The sequence below is a fragment of the Dendropsophus ebraccatus genome, chromosome 2 (genome assembly GCF_027789765.1).
Source record: "Dendropsophus ebraccatus isolate aDenEbr1 chromosome 2, aDenEbr1.pat, whole genome shotgun sequence".
Classification (NCBI taxonomy): Eukaryota; Metazoa; Chordata; class Amphibia; order Anura; family Hylidae; genus Dendropsophus; species Dendropsophus ebraccatus.
Window position 1 is genome coordinate 181,439,121 of NC_091455.1, and position 12,778 is coordinate 181,451,898.

Sequence of the window (12,778 nt, forward strand, 5' to 3'; positions counted from 1 at the left end):
TTGAATTCTGTTTCGCTCTCAATGCCTGGAAAAGCTGGATCCAGTTACCCAGGATTGGATACAGCTTTTCCAGGCACCCAGAGTGGAACAGAGTTTTGCTAGTACTGTAAATTCGCTAATCCCTAACCAAGAACTATCCAACTTCAATGAGGATATATGTGAACTTGATCTATGTGTATACAACTGTACTATGTGTACTATGGGATATATACTATTATGACCCTATTACAGTACACTGCACTGATAATACTGTGGCAATGGATGTGCGATGCCCCCACTTCGTACTCCCAGTATGGGCCCTAAAGGAAAACTGTTATCCAGGAGGGTGACTATTTCCATTTAAAATCTTGTTCATTGAGGTTTTTTTTCATCTTATTAGACTCAACATGGATAAACTGTAAGTATAAAGATTTGTCCACAAATTATCAAAATCCTAAAACTTAAAACTGAATATGTCATCAGAAAAACTGTTGTGTAAAGCAAGTTTAAGTTAAATATTTTTTGGTGTTTTTTCTTATTTGCAATTTACTATCTTTATTATAAAATAATCCTAAAATACTGCAGTTTTCAGTCTAGCCATTAAGCATAAAACTAAGCTAAGACTTCCTGCTCTGTCTGTGATAAGGAATCTGCTGTAAAGTGATCTGTGCAGCATTACAGGGAAACAAAAGACCAGTAGATTGATAAATCCAGGGGAGGGGCAATTCTCCAGCCATGGCTCCCTTGAGGTTTCCTCCACAGAGGGTTTTTCCCCCACCTGAGTGCTGGAGGGTGACTCTCTGAGTAAGGGGTTTACCAATTCCGGCGTTATGTGATTTTAAATAAAATTGTGACTGTTTGACACCTGAAAAAAAAAATAGATGAAGCCCACAGTAGTCTGTGTTGTATATCAGATGTACCTGTAAAATATAGCTGTGTTTTACTTCCTTAGTGGTCACTGATATGAGAACTCTTTTTCTGATATTCCCATACCTTCTTCTGTCTCATGTCTATCACTGGTAATATTTTTTGATGTCCCTCCTTGATCAATGTTGTAAGTAATTTTCGTCATCATTAATATATTGCTACTTTGTCCATAAACTGCACAATAAACTTTATTTAATCAAATCTTTTTATTCTATACAACCATAAAGTATACTTCATTAAACTATTCTGTATATTCCCCCCAAAACTACAACGGCATCAGAGGGATCATAGTGGAAGTGTACATATTAATATGGGCTCCGATTACAATTCAACATAAATAGTTACTGGAATAAAAGCAAAACCTGATATAACTGCACAACACAAATTATAGATCGAAAAGAAGATTTCTGCGATATGCAGGACTGGATGTCATTACACGCCCATCTAGTGGGTAATCAAATTTCAATAAAACTAAATAATTTAATTCTTAGATATATTCTATTATGCATAGAGTGAGCGCTCTGCCTTTCTTCCTATGCAATGTCTTCTTGTGGCAGTAGGTTTCAGTAGAAGCCCCATTACAATCTGCACAATGATTGGTTACTAGTATTCTGCTGCATGTTGCCTTCATATGTTTTATAAGTTTTTGATATTGCTAATAAAAATTTGAATTACTGTTTTAGACAGATCCCCACAGACATAAAACTGATAGGCTAGTCTCTGGATAAACCATTAATTAGTAAGATAGATAAACCCTTTAAAAGGAGACAGTGGGAATGTTAGACCGCGTTGGTGTCCTTTTTTTTTTTTTTTAAAGAAATATTCCAGATGCTGTGTACAGGATTACCTGTCTTGTGTCTACACCTATGTAGATCTAAGTGTCTCCATGGTAACAGACTACAAACACACTTTGTAGTCTGATCCTACAGTCATACCCTTCTTCCACTCAGACTAACAAGCGGGGTACAGAGAAAACAGTATGCTATTCTTCCACATAGTATTTTCAGCTATTACATGAACCAAAAAAAAAACAACTGAAAGAACTAGTAAACAGTGTCTTCTGTCCCCTAGTTGCCATTTGATCCATTTGTCAGACTTTTTTTTTGCCCTATTGGCCCTTTTCTCTGTCCTTTTCCCCCCAGCCTAAATATGCAACAGAATTGCTTGTCATTTGTAACCATGGATAAACATACAAGTCTACAGTAGATGTGGACACAAAGCAGTAGCAGAATTTTTTTACATCAAAACCTTAGTTGCTCCTTATGTTGCGTTTGCACAGAGAGATTTATCTGACATGTTTGAAGCCAAAGCCAGGAACAGACCTCTCCTCTTTCCAAATCCATTCCTGGCTTTGGCTTCCGAAATCTGTCAGATAAATCTCTGTGTGAACGGCCCATTAGCGACACAGAGAAAATGGCTTCCGGTATAGCATCAAAATGATAATGCCTGTTAACAGAATCTAGAGTGACCCACCAGACTGGGAAGTTTTTTTTGTTCTTTTTTTTTTGAAGGCCCAGTTGACACAATGGGGTTTTACCAAAACTAGCCGCATACTATTTTATACCATTCATTGTTCCAAAATATGTTTTTACTTTAAAATACATAAAATGGCCTCTCATAAATGGTTGATAAAGCTTTAAAATATAAATCTATAATACAGTTTGACTAAGATTTCTTGGTCCTGTGGAGTTTTCGCTTGGTCAGGGTAGGAGATGAACGAATTTACAATACAAATGAAGCGAATCGCTAAGTTATCTGCCGGCTGCCTCTGTAGACTGTGCCGCTCTGCCCCAGGTGCCTGGAAAAGCTGTATCCAGTCCTGGGAAAACTTTCCCAGGACTGGATACAGCTTTTCCAGGCACCAAAAATGGAGCAGCAGAGTTCAAGAGCAGCAGGCTGATAAGCAGATTTCCAAGCAATTCGCTTTGTTTGTACTGCAAAATCTCTCATCTCCAATCAGTGTGAAAGTTAAAAAAAACTTGTCACAACTGTTACACAGTAAATAGGGGGTGGTCCAGACTACACTCCTAGACTGCAATGTTATATATTTTTAGTTTTACAGGCTATTTTTTTAAAAAGTAATTTAATTGACAGATTCGGGCTAATCTACAAATTTCTGTACAGTTTAACACGGTAATTCTATCATTGTGTTCAGCCTGGTGAAAAAAACAAGTACTCACTATACTTTTCACCACTGCTGTGTTGGTGTCAGCCTGTGATATTGCATGCTGTCATCAGCATTTGCAGTGGTGTCCCACCTCAGCTACTGTCTGCGCAGGCAATACCATGTGCCAGCTTCAAACACAGAAATTGACGGGGGAGTGAGAAAAGTGAGTTTGTTCCCCCCCACAACAGGCTGGCCACAATTACACATAAAATATTCCCCAAAATATCTTTTTTTTCCCCACTAATATATAGTATAATAATATAGTGGTTAGAGCTGTTTTTCTAAGTCTCTTGCAATAACCAAAACCAGGCACTCACACGTTCCTTCCATTTTCTGTTTACAATTTTTTTGTTCCATTTTCTGTACATTATTATGGGGGCTGCCCTCTTGACTATAGGAAACAGACTGGGGGGAATAAATAAAGCTGATTGCTTTGGCATGTGGGCTGTTCAGTTCTCCTGACATTAAAATTTGGGCCAGGAGCCATACCTTACACTGTAAGCACAGGTTATCTTGTATGGCCGCTGTTCACTGAAGAGTGGCCGAACAAAATAGACCTGTCATTTATTTTGTGCCACCGCAGAGAACCACGGCCATAGTGTATACAGTGGTTACATAGCCTGCTATTCAATGAAGCAGTGTTATTAAACACCGACCTTTGTATAACGGCCAAATACAGTGTGTGAATGTGGCTAATAGTGTAACTCACTTAATTTTTATAAAGCATTACATATAGTTGATTGTGACAGCCAGACTGCCCATCAGTTTTTCGTTTTTTTTTTTCCATTTGTTCCCCCCTTTGACTTTTATGGGAGCGTTCTCTAGGCGTGCTCTATAACCCGCGCAGGTCATTGTGCAGCGAAGGGGACGAGGGGAGATGTGATCAACTATTGTGAATGGTGTGGTCTGTGTTGGCCACCAACGTCACCTTTCATTGTAATCCTGTCTGTGATAATGACACTGCTAGAAAAGTGATCTCTCAAGAGTTCTGTAGAGATCAGAGATGAGCAAACCGAACCGGATTGCTCTGCATTGTTTCCATTTACCAGTGGACAAAAGGAATACACGTTTCGTTACCACTTAATCATGGTAACCGCTTTGATCAATTAAGTTATTCAATGTTAAAACATAACTTTTAATTACTCAACATCGTTACTACGATTAAGCGCCACGGCGCGAAACGCGTTGGTTTTAGGATTTTTAAGTAATTAAAGTTATGTTTTAACATTGAATAACTTCTAAACATCTTGGAGTGCTGGACCAAGAGACTATTCCTTTTGTTTTCATGTGTCAATCCACGTTTGGCTACTGTTGGGAATCGTGCACCCTCCTCCACCCATTCTAATCAGATACAGTCTCTCACAGACGCGAGGTGAGCTGATCCATCCTGTTCTTCTGTCTAGTAGTATTTGATTACCGATGGCTGAAGAATTTGGATGCAGTCCTAAGGCTGCCTGGAAAACATGGATACAACCCTAGGATGGCTTTCCTGAACTCCCCAGGGCTAAATCCAAGTTCTTCTACCACCAGTAATCACATTCAGAGCATTTAGGTTTGGTTACCTTATCTCTACAGAACTAGTAGAGATCACTTTCTAGCAGTGTCCTCATTACCACAGAGTTCTTTAGAGACTAGAGATAAACTAACTGAACCTGAATGCTTCGAATTTGAATACCAGTGGCAGAAGTTGTTGGATGCAGCCCTTGGGAGCCCTGGAAAACATGGATACAGCCATAGGTCTATGGCTCTGTGTTTTCCAGGGAGCCTTAAGGCCCTATTACACAAGACGATTATCGGCCGTATTCAGCTGATATCGGCCGTTACAGTCTATAATGGTCTTGTGTAATAGAAGACAACGATCAGCTGACATGAACGATGTTGGCTGATATGCTGCCATCGCCCTGTGGAATAGGAGCGATGGCAGCAGACCATCTAGGCAGCCCCCCCTGCACTCCCCAGCTGTCAGCGCTTGCTTGCTTTTCTTTCCCCGCTCGCTACCGCCACTATTACACGCACCTGCAGTGAACGGGGAAAGAGGAGCAAGTGAGCACTGGCAGCCCGTGTAATAGGGGCTTTAGGGCTACATCCAACTTCTTCAGCCACTGGTAATCAAATTCAGAGCGTTCAGGTTCAGTTAGTTTGTTTATCTCTCATGTCAACAGAACAGGAAGTGTCATCTCATTGGCAGCTTTAGTTGCTATACTGAAAACTTAAAGGGAATGTGTCAGTAGAATACAGTCTATTGTTCCAATTAAGTAATTATGGTAAACATGGTTTTAGGAATTTTTGGTGATGTTTTTTAACATACATTTTACTATATATATATTAAATCCATAAAACTTGCAATTTTCACCCTGGCCACTAGATCTAAAACTAAGATGAGAGTTTCTGTTCTGTACAGATCAGTTCCCCACTTATTAACACAGACAGGATACAGATAACAGAGGTATAAACAATAGCTTGTATTCACAGCCCTCCCTGTAGAATGACCTCTCATAAAGGTCACAGAGCATGCCCAGAAGCCTTGCTCATTCAGCCGATAGGCAATGACTAATAAACCTGTACATAAAATTCTATAGGGGAAAAACTGCAACCTTATTTACATTTCCAAATTCATTCTACAATATATGAAACTGTCTCTACTCGTCCCCGCATCTCTGAATGTTAATGCTACAAAATATATTGCCAGAGCGACACTTATGCAGAACGTGGCTCCATGTGTGGGATAGTCTAACTTCATATGATGCACAGCATCAGGAGACACACGGCACCCAGTATTCCCCATACACAGAAATTGTTCCACAAGAACAGCTGCCATTGTTCACGGATGTGTAGATAGTGCTGCTGTGCTATTCTGCCGACAGAACCTGCAAATCCCAGGACTGCTTGTCCCCAATATGGCGGCATTCTCTAGTACAGGTAGACCCACATGTTTACTGCTTGCAGGTGACCAATAAAAAGCTACTTATAACAATTATTATTCTCCAAGGAATCTTTCAAATGACTATTGTAGCTCTTCATTCCAAGTTAATGCAAATGGTCTTGGAAGAGATCAATGAAAGAAGTATTAGAAATCTTTATCAACGACTCTGTACATTAAAACACACACAAATAACAAAGGTTTGCCTATCTGTGGTCATTTTATGTTGAAACCCAAGGAACTAAAATGGTGGGATCATCTGTTACAGGTAGGTTGACTAAGGGTATATGTGAGCGTCCATACTGGCTCGTCTGAAACCTATAGTATGTATAAGAGTTCAGTAGGGCTTCCATACAGTCCTAGTTTTTAGTCCACAACGATAACGTCAGTGTAGCTGTTCCTTGGACTCCTTTCACGTCGACTTCTGGCGGTAGTGAAGAGTTAGGTCGCCACCGCTTTTCCAAATGAAATGTTTCACAGTCCGCAGGTCCATGTTAGGATCCAGAATCTGTGGGAAGTAATGTGATCTGTGGTTAGAGGAAACTACTCCCTTGGGTTATGCATGTTAAATAGAGGAGGTAGAAGAGGGAAAAAAAATGTGTCCCTGTCTAAATGGTAGTGTTAAGTGCAAATAAACTTTAAAAGGGATTATCAGACAATGACAGCAAATTTCCATATGTCATATTAACCCCTTAATGACAGAGCCAATTTTAGTTTTTTCCTCCTCGTGTTTAAAAGCCATAGCACTTGTATTTTCTCCCCTACAGACCCACATGAGCATCGTTTTTACCGCGTTGATCCTATGGCAAAACTGACATGTTATCTATGTTCCTAAAGTCGGTATGATTAAAACGATATGCAACTTGCATAACTTTTATATTATTTGATGGCTTTAAAAAAAAAAAAAAAAAAAAAAAAAACTTTTACAGAAAATAAATGTTCCTTAAAGTTGCTCTATTACCATGCTTATAGCGCTTTTATCCTTGGGTCTATGGGGCTGTGTGAGGTGTAATTTTTTCCGACATGATGTGTTCTTTCTATCGGTACCTTGATTGCGCATATGCAACTTTTTGATCGCTTCTTATTGCAATTTTTCTGGATTTGATGCAATTTTGGCAGGTTTTTGCACTTTTACCGTTTACCGTGCAAGATCAGTAATGAGATAATTTAATAGTTCAGGCGATTACGCACGCAGCGATACCAAATATGTTTATTTATTTTTTTTATTTAGTCCCCTGGGGGACTTCTAATACAGCTACACTGATCTCTAATAGGGATCAGTGTAGTATGGATTATACAGCACCGATCAATGAGATCGGTGCTCTATTGGTGTAGTCTGATGCAGACCAGATTGTTCACCATTATGACGCTGAGACCTGGGCCGGTTAGTTGAAGGGATCCCCCCTCCATGACCCCTACTAGACACCAGGGAAAGCCGCACAGAAGACTTTTAAATGCAGCTGTCATGTTTGACAGCAGCATTTAACTGCAGATAGCAGTCGGGATTGCGGCGCAGACCCACTCTGAACTCCCCTAGCGGCGAGATGGCATAAATGTACGTCATCTGTCGCTAGGGGGTTAAAGCAAAATGCAGAGCCAAACCCATCACCAGCAGCTCATCTCCCAGAGAACAGAAGGATCCAGCAGTTAAAATCCAACATGAAGCCTGACCTGTCTAACCTGCTTATGGTTCCCCTTTAATAAAATGGACATAAGTAGTTTAGATACCTGGTCTTGACATAAAAGCTCAATCTTCTCTTCCGCCAGCACAGCGATGTCCTCCTCTTTCTCCTGTTCTCCTTGTTTTTCATTATTCGAGGAGCTGGTCGTCTGAGACTCTGTGTCCACATTTATTATTTTCTCGTAGACGTGTTCCATCACCTTCCTGACCTGCAGCATGTCACTAGCTGACAATCTGTCCCTGGAGATGGACAAAACACAATGCACACATTTAAGATTTTATGCCCATATGATGCACACTTAACATCACTTCTCCTGCAGTGTCATCTGTTTCATCCCAGCTCTGTTGCATCTATAAATTTCATTACTGCACCTGGGTCACATGACCACTGGTCTGTCTCCATCTTGACTTTCAGATTTTAAACTGAATTTTCTACCTTTCAAATCTGCTATCAATCCCATGATGTATCAGTGACATCACAAAGGCAGCTATAGCCATTACCATCTCTACCTGCAGGGGGGAGAGTGTACAATCCTCATATCTCTAAATAGGCTAAGAGTATACAGTCAGGGGTCTGAATGGTCATACAATTCATTATAACTATATAATCGTCATCAGTAACTCTAAGGGGAGTTTCCCTGTGTGGAACGGTCCATGCAGCTTCAGCATACAGGAGTGTGTACTGGTTGAGATGGACCCCAATGACAGCACGGACACAGGTTATCAGCACATATGTGCATTCTGTAGACACTAGCCTTTATTTCTTTTTCCCTGAAACTATTTTAACACTGGAGCCAAAAGGTGACAGACGCCACTTCAGATGAACAGAGCCAAGTCAGGGTATATTTTGCATGTTAACATATCTCGACTGCTCTTTCCGTAAACATACAATGTTACTGTGATCCTTTATAAAAACATAAAAGTAAAACATTTGCTGATCAATAATATTTAGCCTTCTTACCACTTTCCACCTTTAACAATTAGAGGGGTTGTGCAATTTAAAGGAGAAGTCCGACAGATTATAAAGTTAGGCAGCCGTCAGGGCAGTGGGGGAATTGATTACAAGTACTGACTTACCTCTCGCCGGACCCACTGTGAGCAATGGTATCGGCCATGGGACCCTTGCTGGAAGGCATTTTCCCCGAGTTGGGATAATATCACGACTCTGGGGTAAAAGGCCTTGCCTGGCTCATGGACTAGCCGCTCAGCCAATCAGTGACTGAGCCAAGTCGTGGCACTCCCCACAGGCACGGGGAGAGGTAGGCTAGAACTTAATCAATTTCCCCCTACCCCTGCCAGATTTTATAATCTGCCGGACTTCTCCTTTAAACAAATCATGGACTGCTAGGGGTATAAAATAATAAAATATACCATGTTTCCCTTGCCAAGTCCAGCACTGCCTCTGGTCAGTTGGGATATCTCTGTTTACTTTACCCTGATGATGTGCTCTCCCTGCTCTCTTGATGGCATTCCCAACACACTGTGGTTGTGCTTGGGAGTGTCATCAGGAGAGATGGGACAGCACATCATCAGGGTAAGTAAACAGAGACATCAAAACTGACCAGAGGCAGTGCTGGACTTGGCAGGGTGAGTTTAGTGTACCCCTGTATTACTTTACAGGTTGTTATTTGTTTTTATTTAGAAACATAGAAACATAGAAGACTGTCGGCAGAAAAAGACCACCAGGTCCATCTAGTCTGCCCTTTTAGTATTTTCTTTCTTATTATCTTAGGATAGATATATGTCTATCCCAGGCGTGTTTAAATTCTGTTATTGTAGATTTACCAAGCACCTCTGCTGGAAGTTTGTTCCAGGTATCTACTACTCCTTCAGTAAAATATTTTCTCACATTGCTTCTGATCTTTCCCCCAACTAACCTCTCACTTAAAGGTTTCAATCATGTCCCCCCTTTCCCTTCTTTCCTCCAGACTATACAGATTCAAATCTTTAAGTCTTTCCTGATATGTTTTATGCCTCACACCCTCCACCATTTTTGTAGCCCGTCTTTGGACCCGTTCAATTTTATCAATGTCCTTTTTTAGATGAGGTCTCCAGAACTGGACACAGTATTCCAGATGTGGCCTCACCAGAGCTCTATACAGCGGGATCACAACCTCCTTCTTCCTACTGGTTATACCTCCAGCTATACACCCCAGCATACGATTTGCTTTCCCTACTGCCTGGTTGCACTGGTGACTCATTTTAAGGCTGTCAGATATCACTCCCCCTAAATCCTTCTCTTCTGAAGTCTTTTCCAACACAGTACTGCCGATGTGATACTCTGATAGAGGATTCCTCCTCCCCAAGTGCATTATTTTACATTTGGAAACGTTGAACTTCAATTTCCACTGTTTGGACCACTTATCTAGCAAAGCTAAATCGTTTAAACTATACAACCTTTTAATTTAGAACTCTCTATATAACCTCTATATAAGATTTCAGATAACTGTAATATATATACACTTACTTTTTCAGGGTTTTTGCTCCTGACGATGAATGTGGTTGGAGGTAGAATGGGATTTTATTGAATTTGGGCATATTTTTCTACAAGAGAAAGTCCACAAAACGTTACTACAGATCCCACATACATGGCAGCAATTTATGAATGAGTCTTAAGGAAGCTAATTCACTGCACAAAAAGAGTTACCCAGCTTCACGTATGGTGCTTCAATACATAATCTACCAGATCAGACTCCCAACAGATCACTGTTCTCTCCTGGATCTCTGCCACGTGACCAAGACAGACGGTATAAGTCTACGGGACAGACTTGGTCAAAAGTACAGAGGGTGGGGAGAGAAGAACTCCACCTGTTATAACAATCAACCAAGACCCTGGTCACTGGCAACTTCTCCTTACCTCACTAGCCATGACTGATAGATCACAGTTTGCATATAAGGAAAGATCTATCAATCAAGACTGGTAGAGCAGGGAGAGGCCACAGGAGATCGCACCAATGACTTTTTCACATTTTTTTACATTCTGTTGGCAAAAAGAAACACATTGAAAGGTCCGATACGCTGGTATTGCAACTAGACACTTGAATGTTGCAAGATTTGAATACCAGACAGAGTCCATAGACAACAGTTGTTTATGGAGGAGGAGCAAACAGTTATCTTATCTGTAAACTGAGTGACTTGTGACTGCTTAAAGAGACTCTGGTTATGCCGTCGTATCAGCGGGTAGCATAAATTAGTGACAGAGAAACTGAACAGAATGATATATCACTTACATCCTTCTGTGCAGCTGTTCCAGCCTCCTAAATAGTGAGGACTCTCCTAGTATTCTCCATTTTATGCCTGTGCCCAGCAGTCCTCAATATTCATGAGCACAAGCTCTCTCTGGTGCTCATGAATAGGCAGTTGTCTAGCTATACTGTGCCTAGACAGGCAGTTGTCAATCAGCAGCCATTGCGGTGTGAAGTCTGTTCTCCTGCACATCAGGAGAACAGCTGAACAGAATGATGTGGTGATGAAGTAATACCGTTGTGTTCTGCATTTCTACTACTAGTTTATGCTTTCCTCATTTAAGGCAGCATAAACCTAGAGAGATCCCCTTTATAAGTCAAGCCTCCGACATCATCACAACGGATAATGCAAGCCCATACCATCAGTACCTTTATTTTATTAGTATAAAAGTTTCTATCCTTTTTTTTTTAAGTGACTTTCAGTTTAGTTACTTTTTTTTCAGTAACCACATACTTCAATACGTTGATATGTGAGGGTGAGGGGATGGGGGGAGTGTACAAGGGAGGATACTTACATCCACAGTAATATCTACCACCCACTGTGGAACAGTTTCATTGAGGAGCATGGATTCAGTCTCTCCACCAGAATCTCTACAGAGTAACCTACAAGGGATGACAAGAACAAAGTAATCAGATCATACATTAACAATATCTGACCTCTGTATCCTGCCAAAAGCTGCACAGGTAACATACCTGAAAAGGGTGCGGCCCCCCGCTTCTCCAAAGATAACTGGAGTATGAGGTGGCACTTGGAAATAGCCATTGCCCTTCTGTATCCTACTTTCCTGCTCACCATTTGCCACTGCACAAATACACATTAGTCAATGTTTGGTGCACATCAGGTTACATGTGAAATAATATTTCAATAAATGACAGTAAGCTCCAAGGTTCCTCACCATGATTTACTTCATTTTCTTCTTCCTCCATGGGGTTTATATGAGTCCTTGGCCAAAACTCTAGCAATGCTTGTAATAAGAGTCCCCCAAGATTCACTGCAAAGCCAATCATTCAGGTTATCAATGACAATGATCTTTTTCTGCTAGAACATACAATACACATTTCTTTAGTAGCTAAACCCTTACATTTAGGATCGGACCCATCTGGACTGCTGAACCCAGCGTCTTTGGCAGACACCCACGCTGCAAAGCAATCGCTCTCATCTAAAGTGATGGTCAGCATCTGTTGAGAAGACACACTGTCAACCTGACTGCAAATACAATCATACTGCAATTCATAAGGCAGGTGACTACTCAAATGCATGCGGTGTTACAATCCACATCATTTTACACTCAGTAACACGTAGTAAGTAATAGAAAAAAAAATACCTACCCCAGTTTTCAGGTCAACAGAGAACCAGTTTGGGACATAGACCATCTTAAATCTCTTTTTAATTTCTTCTTCGAAATCCACTTTTCCCAAATCTTCAACTTTGCAAGCCTGTAAATAATAGACGTTATTGCACACAGCTATAGAGGCGAATGGACAGCTCAGGGTGTGCTGAACGATCTGCTTATTTAAAGGCTTCTATGAGTTTACTATAATACTGCTCAAGCACATACTCACTTTACACCATGTTATCAAACATGGTGTAAAGTGAAACTGGCTTAGTTGCATCTAGCAACCAATTAGATTCCACTGTTCATTCCTCACAGATTCTTTGGTAAATGAAAGGTGGAATCTGATTGGTTGCTAGGGGCAACTAAGACAGATTCACTTTACACCATGTTTGATAAATCTCCCCCATAGTGTTCCAGCATCTCATTGCCTGCATCTGTTTCATGCTGCCCCTGGTTTAAACAACATAAACAGGTGACAGACTCACTTTAATGGTGCGTTCACACCTACAGGATCTGCAGCTG

At 40.8% G+C, this 12,778-nt stretch overlaps 1 protein-coding gene across 1 annotated transcript in view; it reads right to left on the bottom strand.

Annotated features, from left to right (window-relative positions):
- Positions 1 to 1,093: 1,093 nt before the first annotated feature.
- The window catches only part of WDR48 (WD repeat domain 48), a 32,074-nt gene continuing 20,389 nt past the window's right edge, over positions 1,094 to 12,778 (bottom strand). Inside the window, exons 12-19 of the mRNA XM_069958849.1 lie at positions 12,249 to 12,356; positions 12,002 to 12,098; positions 11,816 to 11,911; positions 11,613 to 11,721; positions 11,435 to 11,522; positions 10,142 to 10,218; positions 7,722 to 7,914; positions 1,094 to 6,501 (exon numbers count right to left, since the gene is read on the bottom strand). Coding sequence (XP_069814950.1) covers positions 6,406 to 6,501; positions 7,722 to 7,914; positions 10,142 to 10,218; positions 11,435 to 11,522; positions 11,613 to 11,721; positions 11,816 to 11,911; positions 12,002 to 12,098; positions 12,249 to 12,356 — 864 coding nt within the window. The 3' untranslated portion in view covers positions 1,094 to 6,405. The remainder of the gene's footprint in view (positions 6,502 to 7,721; positions 7,915 to 10,141; positions 10,219 to 11,434; positions 11,523 to 11,612; positions 11,722 to 11,815; positions 11,912 to 12,001; positions 12,099 to 12,248; positions 12,357 to 12,778) is intronic.